Source organism: Helicoverpa zea, chromosome 1, assembly GCF_022581195.2.
Source record: "Helicoverpa zea isolate HzStark_Cry1AcR chromosome 1, ilHelZeax1.1, whole genome shotgun sequence".
Lineage (NCBI taxonomy): Eukaryota > Metazoa > Arthropoda > Insecta > Lepidoptera > Noctuidae > Helicoverpa > Helicoverpa zea.
Genome location: NC_061452.1, coordinates 7,132,907 through 7,145,047, shown reverse-complemented (window position 1 = coordinate 7,145,047; position 12,141 = coordinate 7,132,907). Strand labels below are relative to the sequence as shown.

Below are 12,141 nucleotides of genomic sequence, written 5' to 3'. Positions count from 1 at the left end.
AAATGCAAACAAGGTTTTGGAGATATAGTGGTAGGGAATCAAATGAACTAATAGTATAGTACCTATTCATATTCATTTAAATTGGAGTAGGTACATGATCAGCTAAAAATAAATACTGAAGTTGACTTAAGTAAACATAGAGAAGGCAATTAACTTATGTGTAACAGTTATGGCAAAATAACTAAGTAGATGAATATTGCAGAAACGAGGATGGTTGCGCTCACCGTACGTCACGGTCCAACAGCTGCTGACCGTTTAGCAGCACGCGCCAACAGCCCAGTCGTTTACCCGTGCCACTTGGCGATTGCCACAAGGAATCATCGCGATTTAACGCAACAATATTCCAACAAATTAATGCAATTACTGGCTGGTGTAGTGCACATATTTCAGCTTGTACACACCACTTCACAAATTTAAATTTGGTCTAGAAAAGTAAACAGGGCTCGACTCAGTAGAATGAATTACAACTATTACTTTGTGCCTAATTGCCACGAGAAACTATAATAAACTCGTTTACCAATTATTATCTCCCAAAATACACTTATTACTTTATATCTTAAGCATTAAGCAGCAAAAGTTACACCAGTTGCATTTTGAATTCAATGAATGTTGTAGTTGATATGATCTGCGCAGATGACTGACCACTTGGTATGCTCTGGGCAATTAGTTGCCAATAACTGTTGAACTAGGTATTGCATGAAAGAAAAAAGTAATAGCATTCAAGAAGGATAAGCAATGTCTTTTTTTGGATTTTACAGAAAATTACTTGAATGAAATGCAAATGTAATTTATTCGCTTTCTATTGAATATCACAAATGTATTGGTATATAATAACTATAAATATTATGCCTAGTATACAAAACAACTGCTACCAACACAACATTTAGTTTCACCACAATGAAAGAACAGTTTGATCATTATAGAATTGCATGATTTTTACTATAATTTTTTTGTTTCCATTTGCCTCAATCTAGAATGTAAATACAAGTGTTATTTCACTGTTTGTACTAAAATATATCATGTAAATTGTGTAATATCAAAATGGATTGGTTACCTTATTTACTGAAGAATAAAACTTCACTTTTCAATCTCCCACTTAAAACTTTTATTATAGGTATTTTGTTATATGTATTATCACAAATCCTGGTAGACTTTAAAACACAATCACGCAACTGACAAAACATACTGCTTTCCTTGATTACTGATTTTTCATATAAACATAATTTACACAATAAAATATATTCTGCGACATCACTTAGGTGTAAGTTCTTACTCATCCTCGCACACCACTCTACACAATCATTAGTTTATTGCATATTGGATGGCTTTTTAATTTTCTAAATTGTCCTTGCCCTTCAACATCATTAATCTCATGAAATTATATACAAAGTTGACTAATATTACTTTACAATACATGTTTCTGCTTTAGACACGGCTATTGCATCTGTTTGCCTAATATGATGAACAAAATCAAGCTTGTTTTTTTGCATTTGATTAGCTATTTATGCTCCGATAAGGATATTTGTTCATATTATAACCATTATTGCGGGAGTATCTACCAGTAATAAAGTATGAAAATATAAGTAAAGCACCTTGATTGGACAATGGTATGTATCAACGATATTAACAATGTGATATGACGCGCATCGCGACCGCCGGAGCCCCAGCGGCCGGGGCCGGCGCGACGTCGCCGAGCTCCCCACTGGAGACGATCGGCCATCGAGCGGAGGCAGGCACGATCCTGCCTCGCTTTTGCAGTCTTACGAGAAATAAATGCCACATTACACTCTAAATATTAAAGCACTGTACAACAACAATAAGTTTTCTTTTCTTTTTCAGGGCTAACGTTCATTTCACGCACGATTTCGGCGAACATCTCGTTGACGTTGGTGCGACTCTTGGCGGACGCCTCCACAAAGGGGCAGCCCCACATCTGCGCGAGCGCCGAGCCCTCGGCGTTCGACACTTCGCGCTGGTGCTCCAAGTCGGCCTTGTTGCCCACCAACAGGATAGGCACGCGTTCAGATCCTTTTACACGCGTTATCAATTCCTTCATTGGCTTGATATCTTGAAACGTTTGATGATTCGTTAATGAATAAACTACGACGAATCCTTGACCATTTTTTATGTACAGGTCTCGCATTGATGCGAATTGTTCCGTGCCGGCGGTATCCAATATTTCTAAAACACATGGTGAATTGTCCACTTCTATTTCTTTCCTATAGAAGTCTTCTATTGTGGGGTCATATTTCTCCATAAAACATCCTGACACGAACTGCACAGTCAAAGCACTTTTCCCGACCCCACCCGAGCCCAACACGACCACTTTGAATTCGCGCATTATTGTGTTCCTCAAATCACACTTGCCAGTCTACACAACGTTTTAGAAACGTATTCTCACTATGTGCTATAAAAATGTCATTGCTATGTTGGTTTATGACTCACTCGGATACGATCACTGAGTAATTTACACATACAGCAAGCTAATTGATAAACAGCGACGCCATTTTATTTAGTTGGATGAGTGGCAAAACAACTTTGACTGCATCGCGATGGTAGTTACTTCAAAGATACAAACGCGGAAGCAAACATCTACCAACTGACTTGTTCACTGCTGGCTAGAATGAGCAGCAGCAGCAGGTTGGTCAATGCACCTTATTGCAATGGTTTGATTGGTGAATGGTAAGTATTACCAAACGGATGCCAGTGTAACCAGCTTATGCCAATATTTTTTACTAAAACGTATGCCACGATTTAGAACACGACAAGAACGTGAAACGCTTTGATTATTTATTTATAAAACAATATTTTGTGTCTTTCGACAGAAATACATGAATTGCTTATTTTTACAAAAAATACCGTTTTATCTTTATTGCAGTGCATATCTAGCATATTTAGATGTTTGGTTTTGCTTTGGAGTTTGATTCAAGTGACACATTCCCAATTCGGATTCATTCAAAATAAAAATATACATATATATTTAAACTTTCCCATGGTGCATATTTTCAATTATTCTGCTAGAATGTTTTTTTTTTTTTCATGAGTATCTAAACCTATTTCCAATATTTAAAATTCCCATTTGGTACTTTCTCTAAGAAATATGGTAACATTTAACCGGAAGTAATTTGCATGATTCAGTTGCCATTACTGCTATTCGTTCAGAAATACATATGCATAGACAAAAGTACTAAATGAATTCAAATAAATAAAATACAATTTTGAACACAAATAAATTATAATTCACGACTTAACAAACAATATGATTTGACTAATAAGAAAATCTTTAAAAAAATCTTATTCTATATATAAGATTTGTCTGATTCTCTTCAATATCGATAGCGAAACCTAGAAGAATACAATGGGCCCATCCTTGGCCCATCCCATAGGCTTCAAAAAATATAAGCTATCTTTATGGTTATTAATAGTCATTATATACTTTGTTGGAAGAAAAAATAAACTATTCTAAGTAGAAAACTAGGCGAAAATCTCACTTTATTTTATAAAAAATATGTTTACAGTTTCTAAACACAACTATTAACATAAAATAGTAAGTAATTTCATTTAATACCTTTCTTGTTATTATTTTTTAGATCATTATTTTTCTTCCTGATGCTATTTACGTTTTCATTCGTTTCCTATTCGATTGGCTACTATTTTCAGCGGCTGAGATCTTATTTTAGAAATAGAATATCCTAAGAATCGTTTGACAGTATTTACTGATTCTAGGCGCGCTACCGGTCAAATTCATGCTCTCAATTAATAGAAATTGCAATTTAAATTGAGGTCATTAAGGTCACAAGATTGGGCTATTATAATTGCGAAGTGACTCTAACCCAGTCTACGAATTCTCTGCTGATAATTTTATCCTCAATTGCAGGTGAAAATGTCGCACAAACCTACACCCTATTCGCCGAATTTCCCTCAGAGTCAAGGATATGCTCCACCGCCAGAAGGCAAAGCTGAAAGCTATCCTATGAATCCGCAAGGTGGCTATCCTGGTCCACCACCGGGACCACAACTTCCACCTGGAGCCCAACCACTGCCAGGAATGCAGCCTGGCTTCCAACCTGGCTTCCAGCCTGGATTTCAACCAGGTTTTGCTCCAGGATACCCTCATCCTCAACCTGGGTATCCACAATCGGGCTACCCACAACCAGGATATGGTCCTGTAGTTCAACAGCCAGGACCGCAGGTGCCACCAGGTAAGAAAATCTTAACATTATATTAACATCATGATGGAATCTCAGTGGTTTGCATCTACTCATGCACCTTACGAGTTTTTTTTGCTTTTTAGTGTTTTGGACACTTTTCACTGTTTTATAATGTTATCAGATATTGACCTGATTGTTCATCTACTTATGTTTGTCTACAAGTTTCAAAAGTTGCCCTCGATTTGTCAGGTCCTGAACCTGAGACCTGGGAAAATATAAAAACGTTATTTAAAAAAAAAACTGAATTAAGAAACCCCTTTTTGGAAAGTTGGTTAATAAAAGGTTTGATGATCGCAGTATTCTACCAGGGCAAAAAGGGCTTCAAAATGTTCCTCCAAGATTTAAATTATATTGCCTGCAGCAGCTTTTGAGAAACAATTAGCATTCTGATTACAAGACAATATTACATAATACTTAAATAGTAATTACTTTGTTATTACTATTGGAGAGGTATGTAGCTAGGTACTCAGTCTTTGTCTTATTTGTTCTTCACACATAAAGTTGTTGACATTTTCAAGATAAGGGTGTTTACTGTTTCTGCAATGATACCCTAGCTTCAAGAAAATTGATAATATGTGGGCATTGTATTATGTTCAGTGGCATTTCTCTGTTCAATCAATTATAACTTATCACTAGTTTATTTTTATTTCATTCTTAAAATTTAAGTATGTTAAAAGATACTAAAAATAATGGTGAATTATTCTTAGATGATTTCAATCATAAGAAAAGTAAAAAGTGCACAAAATGGCTAAAAAATAAATATTTTAACAAGAAGTATCCTACCCTTGGTGATATCAGAGATAAAAAGGTTTATTTTGAAACATTAAGTGTTTCAAGTGTTAAGAGAAGTATTTATAGAATTTATAGAAACCTATTCAAAAGACGCTCCAGTGGTTATGAAAAGTTTTTGTCAGATGAAGAGAAAAGGTTTTGTTTTCCTACAGACCGTAGTTTGGTGGAGGGTATTTACTGATTGTATATGTAGTGTATTTTTTGTTCTTGCCTTGTATTAAACAATATAATTAAGACTGTCATTGTCTGTGTGTTTAGAAGTATACATGTATTATATTTTATCACAGGTAATTTTGGTGTTTTTAAGAATATCAAATTAATTTTAAATTACTACTTAATTTTTTATTATGGAAATATATTATAAGAGTTTGTTTTTTCAGGTGGGTGGATGAGTGTTCCACAAGGGCTCACCAATTGTCCACCAGGATTGGAATACCTTTCTATGATTGATGGGTTACTGGTACATCAAAAAGTTGAACTATTGGAGGCCTTTGTGGGTTTTGAAACCAATAACAAGTACACTGTAAAAAATAGTGTAGGGCAAAAAGTGTACTATGCTGTTGAAGACAATGATTGCTGCACTAGAATGTGCTGTGGGCCCATGAGACCATTTGATATGAAAATTATGGATAACTTCAGAAATGAGGTAACTTCAACATTAATTACTTTTAACCATGTTATTTAGTTATTTAGAAGGTTGTATCTAATAAGGGTCGTAAAAAATTTGAATTAAAAGCAGGATACTTTCAAAAAAATTTTGGCTGTGAGTCTAATTTTAATTACAATTAATGGAAATGACCTTGAGCACTATTGAGTTCATCAAATCCTGTGCTATGATGGGAGTGGGCTTGTATTTGAAATCATGTGACAAAAGAATATTAATAAACTAGTTGCCTGTGCTGTGATAATTTTTAGCGATAAAACGACATTGTGTCATGCCATGTAACTTATTTTTACCACAATGGCAAAAAAAACACAAATTTAATCTTATATTTTTTAATCTTATGTATTTAAAAAAATTGTAGGTATACCTATATATATTTATAGGTACAGATGCCACCAGGCCAACTACTGAATCTGTCAATACCTGTCACTATCTGTCTTTACCAATGGAATATTACCCTTCCACTATTGGGATAAGGTTGAAAATCTATTAAAGAAATTTGACATATGCTATTTTCTGTACTTTAGTGTAAATGAGGTAGGAATTGCTGAAAATATAGTCTCACCTGACATAATTAGCCACATTATATCTTATTACTTAGCTGGTTGGGTACTCAGAATCGGAGGATGTTTCATGTTTCGTTATCTCTAGGTATTCACTTTTCATGGAAGTTCAAATTTGAGAACATATTTAATGTTCATTTAATTACTTGTGGTTTCACAGGTGATCCATTTAAATCGTCCATTGGCGTGTGACTCTTGCTGGTGCCCATGCTGGCTGCAAAGCATGGAGGTTTCAGCTCCACCGGGCACTGTCATCGGCTCAATTGAGCAAGAATGGTCTATATGTAAACCCTGCTACAGCATCAAAAATGCAGCTGGTGATGTTGTTCTTAGAATAAAAGGGCCTATCTGCACTTTCTCGATTTGTGGAGATGTCGAGTTTCACGTGAGTGTTTTTTGGATTGCTTATGTCTCGCTCTATCGCGTCTCATAATTATAGTTCAATTATCAGATGATAATGTGAAAAATTATAATTTGATTTCAGGTATACTCCAAGGATGGTGAAACCAAAGTTGGCAAGATTACGAAGCAGTGGTCGGGATTAGCGCGTGAAGCTTTTACCGATTCCGACTATTTTGGAATAACCTTCCCAATGGATCTGGATGTGAAAATAAAGGCAGTCCTTCTTGGAGCATGTTTCCTCATTGTAAGAATATTTTTTTTGTTTTTATAAGGATTAATACGAATCAGAACATCAAAAGTAAAAAAAAGGTATTGAGTCATGGATAGTCCATCTCAGATTAAACATCTCATCAATTCGAATAAAATAAACCGGAACATAAGGAAGCTTCAACAACTCTATTGTCTCCATGATTAGATCAGCTCTGAACCTTTCTGGTAGTGTCATCATCAGCCTGTCCTGATGACAACGGCACCACACGTATTGTAAAAACAAAAAAATGTATTTGTAGAGGCTTCGAAAGTACTGCAGCGATATTTCGAAGAATAAAATAGTTTCCAAAGGTCATGTGATAAAGAAAATTGATGGTAAATATTTTTGTATTTCAGGATTTTATGTTCTTTGAGAAGTCTGGTAACCAGGAGAGTGACCGTCCGGGCATGCTTTAAAATGAAAAAGCTTGTTCATCACACGTTTGAAGAGCTATACTGTCAACATATGAAGTAACATTTTACAATACTATATTTTGATTACGTTTTTATTTTTTGGATAAATATTTACTTTTGGATTACCTATTACTTGTTAATTTTTATGTGTTTTATAGTTTTAAGAATCTCTAATTTTGTATTTTTATACTAACAATTATTTTAAGCTAGTGGCGCCGTGAAGTTAATACTAGGTACTGAGTACGCACAAGTCGTCATACTCAAATCGAATGCAAAAGCTATTTACATAGCTATTGTAATGTATTCTTTCCCAGAGAATTTAAGTTAAGTTATAAGAATTTGAGCTGTGCATAAGTTTTGAATAACGTGTTAATGCCACAAGAGTTCCTTTGTCTTTAATACATATTAAAGACTTAAATGGAAACTTAAGCACACAATCACGACGTATCACGACGCCACTTAAATATCTGCATGCGTGTTTATACTTTTGATTTTGAATCACGATAAACACACTAATCCTAAAAAAATAAGTGTAAAATTTATATTTTGCTTATGGTATTTTATATTTGATAAAAATAATTTTATGCATTACTTATGAAGTTATGATTATTAGAACTATCTCGAATATAACTTGTCTGATTTGGTTAGAAAAATTGTAATGTTAGTCCACGAATTGAGTATTTGAATTATTATGAGAGTCAGCAGAATTGTTTTATATTGTTCATTCATTTATGGTCCAATGATGTGGGGTAAATGTCAAATCAAAGTAATTTTTCCTAAATCTGCAACAAAGTTGTTTTCTAATTGTCTGCAGCATAAATTTAAGCACAAATTAATGTATTTTACGTTTTATGAATGATACAATTTATCATATTTATAATTTTGGGAAAGCGTCTTTACTACATGCTTTTGTTGTTCTAGTCTATTGTGCATTTTATGTTATTGTCATTGTGATAGGAAACTGGTTGAAGCAGTTGTTAAATCACTCGTCTAGTTTTATACTTTAAGGGCTTTCAACTTATGCGTTTCAACAGTTGCCGCACCGCTTCGGCACCGCAGCAGCAGCATTGAAGCAGTGCACAACTCGCGCGCTCGCCGCTTTGCCTATCCTGGCTGTTTGATTGAATGACTGTTTTAACCATTTATCTGGGATATTTACATACTGATATTTGTTGTTTTGGTTTTCGCTTGGCGTATCCATGTTAGGTATATATTTTAACTTATTATTATTATAATGATGTTAATTTTTTATACAGTTTGTATCCTGTCTAACGCTTATGAATTTACATCAATGCGGTTGTTAACACAGCCCCTTGTAGAAATTTTGGTTTATATTAGGTATGTATCTGTTGAAAAAAATCCTATGAATTTTGGGAGACTAAAACAAAACTAAACTCATATTAACCATCTGCAATATGAACAGGTGCTAATTATAAAAAAATCCTCTTTTACGTAGAAAACCGAAGAATAATTATTACTGCTATACTGTATTATGTATTAACATTACGTAGACAACTTGTATACATGTTTCTATGTACTTACGTAATTTTTTGATTCAAATATATAATAATAACTAATATAAGCGTATACCTTTTGGAGATCGAATCTAAAATTGAATTATTATTCTTAAAGATTTATTTATATGTGAGTAATAATGACGCAAAATTAATATATTAATGATGCATTATAATGTGCCTGCTTTACTTAATCTCCACTATATTCTTAATACCTATATATGTATAAATTGTTTCTAATTATATACTATTTTTAAGTAAGTACATTAATTATGTAAAACAAATGCATTTAACTTAAGAGTAAACTGAAACCGAAAACAACTTAGGTATTTAAACAAAGGCAATTAGATCGAAATCGACAATACTGTTAGGATTTTCGGATCCAAAATAGTCTATGTATGCATGTCAGGACTTTATGTCACTGACTGGCAGATAATGTGTATTGTACTATGTAGTAAATCTTCCATTCGGACACAGGCGGTTCGTCATGTTAAGGTCTCTGCACACAGCGGGCGCGGCGCGGCGGGACGGGACGGCGACGCGACACTGAGCAGTTGTAATGTACTAGATATTACGGACGACGTCACACATAGCCGTCGCGCTCGACGCGACGCGACGTGTAATATCTAGTACATTGCAATTGCTCAGTGTCGCGTCCCGTCCCGTCCCGCCGCGCCGCGCCCGCTGTGTGCAGAGACCTTTAGTGAATTATATGTGATGACGTCTGTTACCTGTCGCCAAAGACGTGCAGCTTTTGTGAGCCGCCTTTGTCCCGAAATGTAACTTAGGCGGGCATTGTAATACGCACCAAAATTATGTTTCGCGATGCTCCAATGAATTTCTGCAACCACGTTGCCAACAGGGCAAGTCTCACAATTAGCTGATTTCTCCTATAACATGAATTCTTTCCTACCTTTGCTTTGTCACAGTTTGGGAATGTATGAGTTGACGTCATGCGTCTGTGTGGAACCCGGCTGTAGTGTGCCTTGTTAACTTTGTCATACGATTCCATACTGTGACTATCGTGTCAATAGACGCGCGCGGCTGTCACAAGAAATCCATGAAACGTTTCGCACAAGAACTTTAACAGTAATTTAGCTGAACATTACATGTTCCGATTAATATATTTATTACAGCCTATTAATCATTATGTACTTTTTAAGGAACTATATTATGAATAAACGTGTTATTAAACTGCATTGTTTTATGTTATTGTTAAGTGGGTGGGTGCTGCTAAGTCAATTATTCATTATTTCCAGCCTAACTAGCAGCTAAGTATGGATTTCTTTCAGAACATGAAACAAATAATTAAAAATTGACACTGCATTATATTTTGAAAAGACAAAAAATACATAATAATATTACCATAACATTCAGTTGATAAGTCTATGTTATGCTTGTCATAAATCAAAAGTTCTTGTTTGCCTTGAATGCTGATTTTTGTGTACAAACAGATACTTCAGCTTGATGGTAAGAAAGATCAGCAAAACTGTCTTCTTGTTGAGGCATTATTTTTTTCTTAGCTAAATTCAACTCCCTGTGATCATGCTTCATAACAGTGGGTCTTGGTAAAGTTGACATTATCTTCTTAGCCCATTGACATTGTGGCAGTTTCTGTTCATCAGGCATATCAATCTGCAATCAAAATATAAATAAAATATATGTTGAAGGCTTAAACGGGAAAAACAATGAATCATTATGATAGTAACTGTTTGAAAGAGTATTTTGTACTTACCACTCTTGTCTTTTTAGCACTTTTGTATGCAACTGAGGGCAAATTGACATTTTCTTTATTACTTGGTTTAGCTGGTGGTGCATGTTTCACAAATTTTGGGATTGAGGATGTCCCAGGCAAAGGCTTTTTAGGATGAACATCTTTCACTAAAGGTGCTATTGGACAGTTTTTAATGTAAGATGCTACTGGGCTGCTTATATGTTGATATGCATTAGAGCGACCAGGGGTTTTCTTCAAAGAAGTTGCAGATGGTTTTTTCAATGAAAGGGGTTGAGAGGGTGTTTTAAAAATAGGTTTATGTTTAGTTTCCCTTGGAGTTGAGTGGTCTTCTTTGTTTTTAGGCGTTTGATTAGCAGCTTTGATTGGTGTGTTCTGAGGAGGTTTCGGAGATATATTTGTATCTGGTTTTAAGGACCTTTTATCAAATTTTTGTGGAGATAAATCTGATGTAATTTCACTTTTTGCTATATCTTTTTCAGTCTTCACTAGTGGCCTGTCTACTTTTGCAGGTGGGTTATTTAAAATATATTCGATGACTTCTAACGTATTGTTCAATTCTTCTTCAGCCTTTTCATTCTTTTTTGGCGACATACATAACTTTGCGACCATATTCTCCATTTTAATAAAACTGTCATCAGCAGCTTTTTTGTCAAAACTAGAATTATTGAGTTCAGAAATATCCAGATTAGAAATTTCTCTATTAGGTAATAGGTTGGGTTGGGAGTGCGCTTGTAAGATTTTCAAACTTGCATTGTGATCATCTGAATTTATTGGGCTGTTTGTTGCACTGGCAGCATGTATTCTGGGGATGCAAACATAAATATTGGTCGGAAGGTTATCTTAGGATATGATAAGCTGCAAACTCGAAGAGGAAGATGTCCAGGATAGAGCGAAGGGGAAGAAGAAGAAGAAGGTTATCTTAGCGGCGGCTTTAAATATTTAATGAAACAGTTTAAAACTACTTAAATAACTATTGTTTGCAATTACTTCACACGACAGAATAGATATTCGATTTAATCAATACATATTAGAATATACTCGTTTGAGACTATGAGTTAATTTTATAAGAATATGTATAAAATCTTACGTTTGTTGTTGCTTATCCCACAAAATATGTTTTTTGAGTTCCTTGAGAGTCAGTTTTCCGAAGAATACCTCGTCGTCACTCAATTCATCCCTGTTACACAATGACATTGTAGCAGATAGTATGCGTTTTCTAACAAAGTAAACAATAGTAAATGAAATAATAGCAGTAATAATCAAATAATATTTTACACACTGAAAATAACACATAACGAACTTCTTTCAAATCATTGTTTCTTTCAAATTGACACTGCCAAATGCCATATTCTCCTCAGCTGCCATCTGTATTCAAAACATAACATAAACCTAAGGAAATGTTTTTGTCATCCACAACCATAGACATAATATAGTAAACAGGACTGCGCACTTTTACCCAAAAAACGAGCCGAGTGAAACAGTTAGTACGGAGGCCGTCTGTCCCTTTCTAATAGGGTGACTATGAGATTAAGCTATGTGAGACAAATCCGAATTTGCTAAGATTATTAACCACTCAAGCGTTCGCGTGCGACACCTG

General features: G+C 34.8%; 3 protein-coding genes across 4 annotated transcripts; 1 reads left to right on the top strand and 2 right to left on the bottom strand.

Annotated features, from left to right (window-relative positions):
• Positions 1-1,081: 1,081 nt before the first annotated feature.
• LOC124629912 (ras-related protein Rap-2c) lies at positions 1,082-2,670 on the bottom strand. Its single transcript, XM_047163580.1, has one exon. The coding sequence runs from the start codon at positions 2,339-2,341 to the stop codon at positions 1,796-1,798; it is 546 nt and encodes a 181-aa protein (XP_047019536.1). The 5' UTR covers positions 2,342-2,670; the 3' UTR covers positions 1,082-1,795.
• A 713-nt stretch (positions 2,671-3,383) lies between these two features.
• LOC124631680 (phospholipid scramblase 2) lies at positions 3,384-8,985 on the top strand. 2 transcript variants are annotated; one of them, XM_047166210.1, is made up of 6 exons: positions 3,384-3,547; positions 3,878-4,202; positions 5,384-5,649; positions 6,391-6,615; positions 6,715-6,876; positions 7,239-8,985. In XM_047166210.1, exons 2-6 carry the CDS (start codon positions 3,884-3,886, stop codon positions 7,296-7,298), a joined length of 1,032 nt encoding a protein of 343 aa, XP_047022166.1. In that variant the 5' UTR covers positions 3,384-3,547; positions 3,878-3,883; the 3' UTR covers positions 7,299-8,985. The 2 variants fall into 2 exon arrangements, with proteins under 2 accessions (XP_047022166.1, XP_047022175.1); XM_047166219.1 differs by lacking the exon at positions 3,384-3,547 and adding an exon at positions 3,662-3,792.
• Positions 8,986-10,117: 1,132 nt separating this feature from the next.
• LOC124633156 lies at positions 10,118-11,917 on the bottom strand. Its single transcript, XM_047168295.1, has 3 exons — positions 11,632-11,917; positions 10,545-11,346; positions 10,118-10,444 (listed from the first exon to the last, which is right to left on the bottom strand). Exons 1-3 carry the CDS (start codon positions 11,835-11,837, stop codon positions 10,217-10,219), a joined length of 1,236 nt encoding a protein of 411 aa, XP_047024251.1. The 5' UTR covers positions 11,838-11,917; the 3' UTR covers positions 10,118-10,216.
• Positions 11,918-12,141: the final 224 nt, after the last annotated feature.

Excerpts from the sequence above, each read along its gene's own strand:
- LOC124629912 (XM_047163580.1), bottom strand. The coding sequence starts at position 2,341 with ATGCGCGAATTCAAAGTGGTCGTGTTGGGCTCGGGTGGGGTCGGGAAA.
- LOC124631680 (XM_047166210.1), top strand. The coding sequence starts at position 3,884 with ATGTCGCACAAACCTACACCCTATTCGCCGAATTTCCCTCAGAGTCAA. Across the intron at positions 4,203-5,383 it reads AGGACCGCAGGTGCCACCAG|GTGGGTGGATGAGTGTTCCA; the intron begins GTAAGAAAATCT and ends TTGTTTTTTCAG. Across the intron at positions 5,650-6,390 it reads TGGATAACTTCAGAAATGAG|GTGATCCATTTAAATCGTCC; the intron begins GTAACTTCAACA and ends GTGGTTTCACAG.
- LOC124633156 (XM_047168295.1), bottom strand. The coding sequence starts at position 11,837 with ATGTGTTATTTTCAGTGTGTAAAATATTATTTGATTATTACTGCTATT. Across the intron at positions 11,347-11,631 it reads TGGGATAAGCAACAACAAAC|AATACATGCTGCCAGTGCAA; the intron begins GTAAGATTTTAT and ends TTGCATCCCCAG. Across the intron at positions 10,445-10,544 it reads GTGCTAAAAAGACAAGAGTG|ATTGATATGCCTGATGAACA; the intron begins GTAAGTACAAAA and ends TTTTGATTGCAG.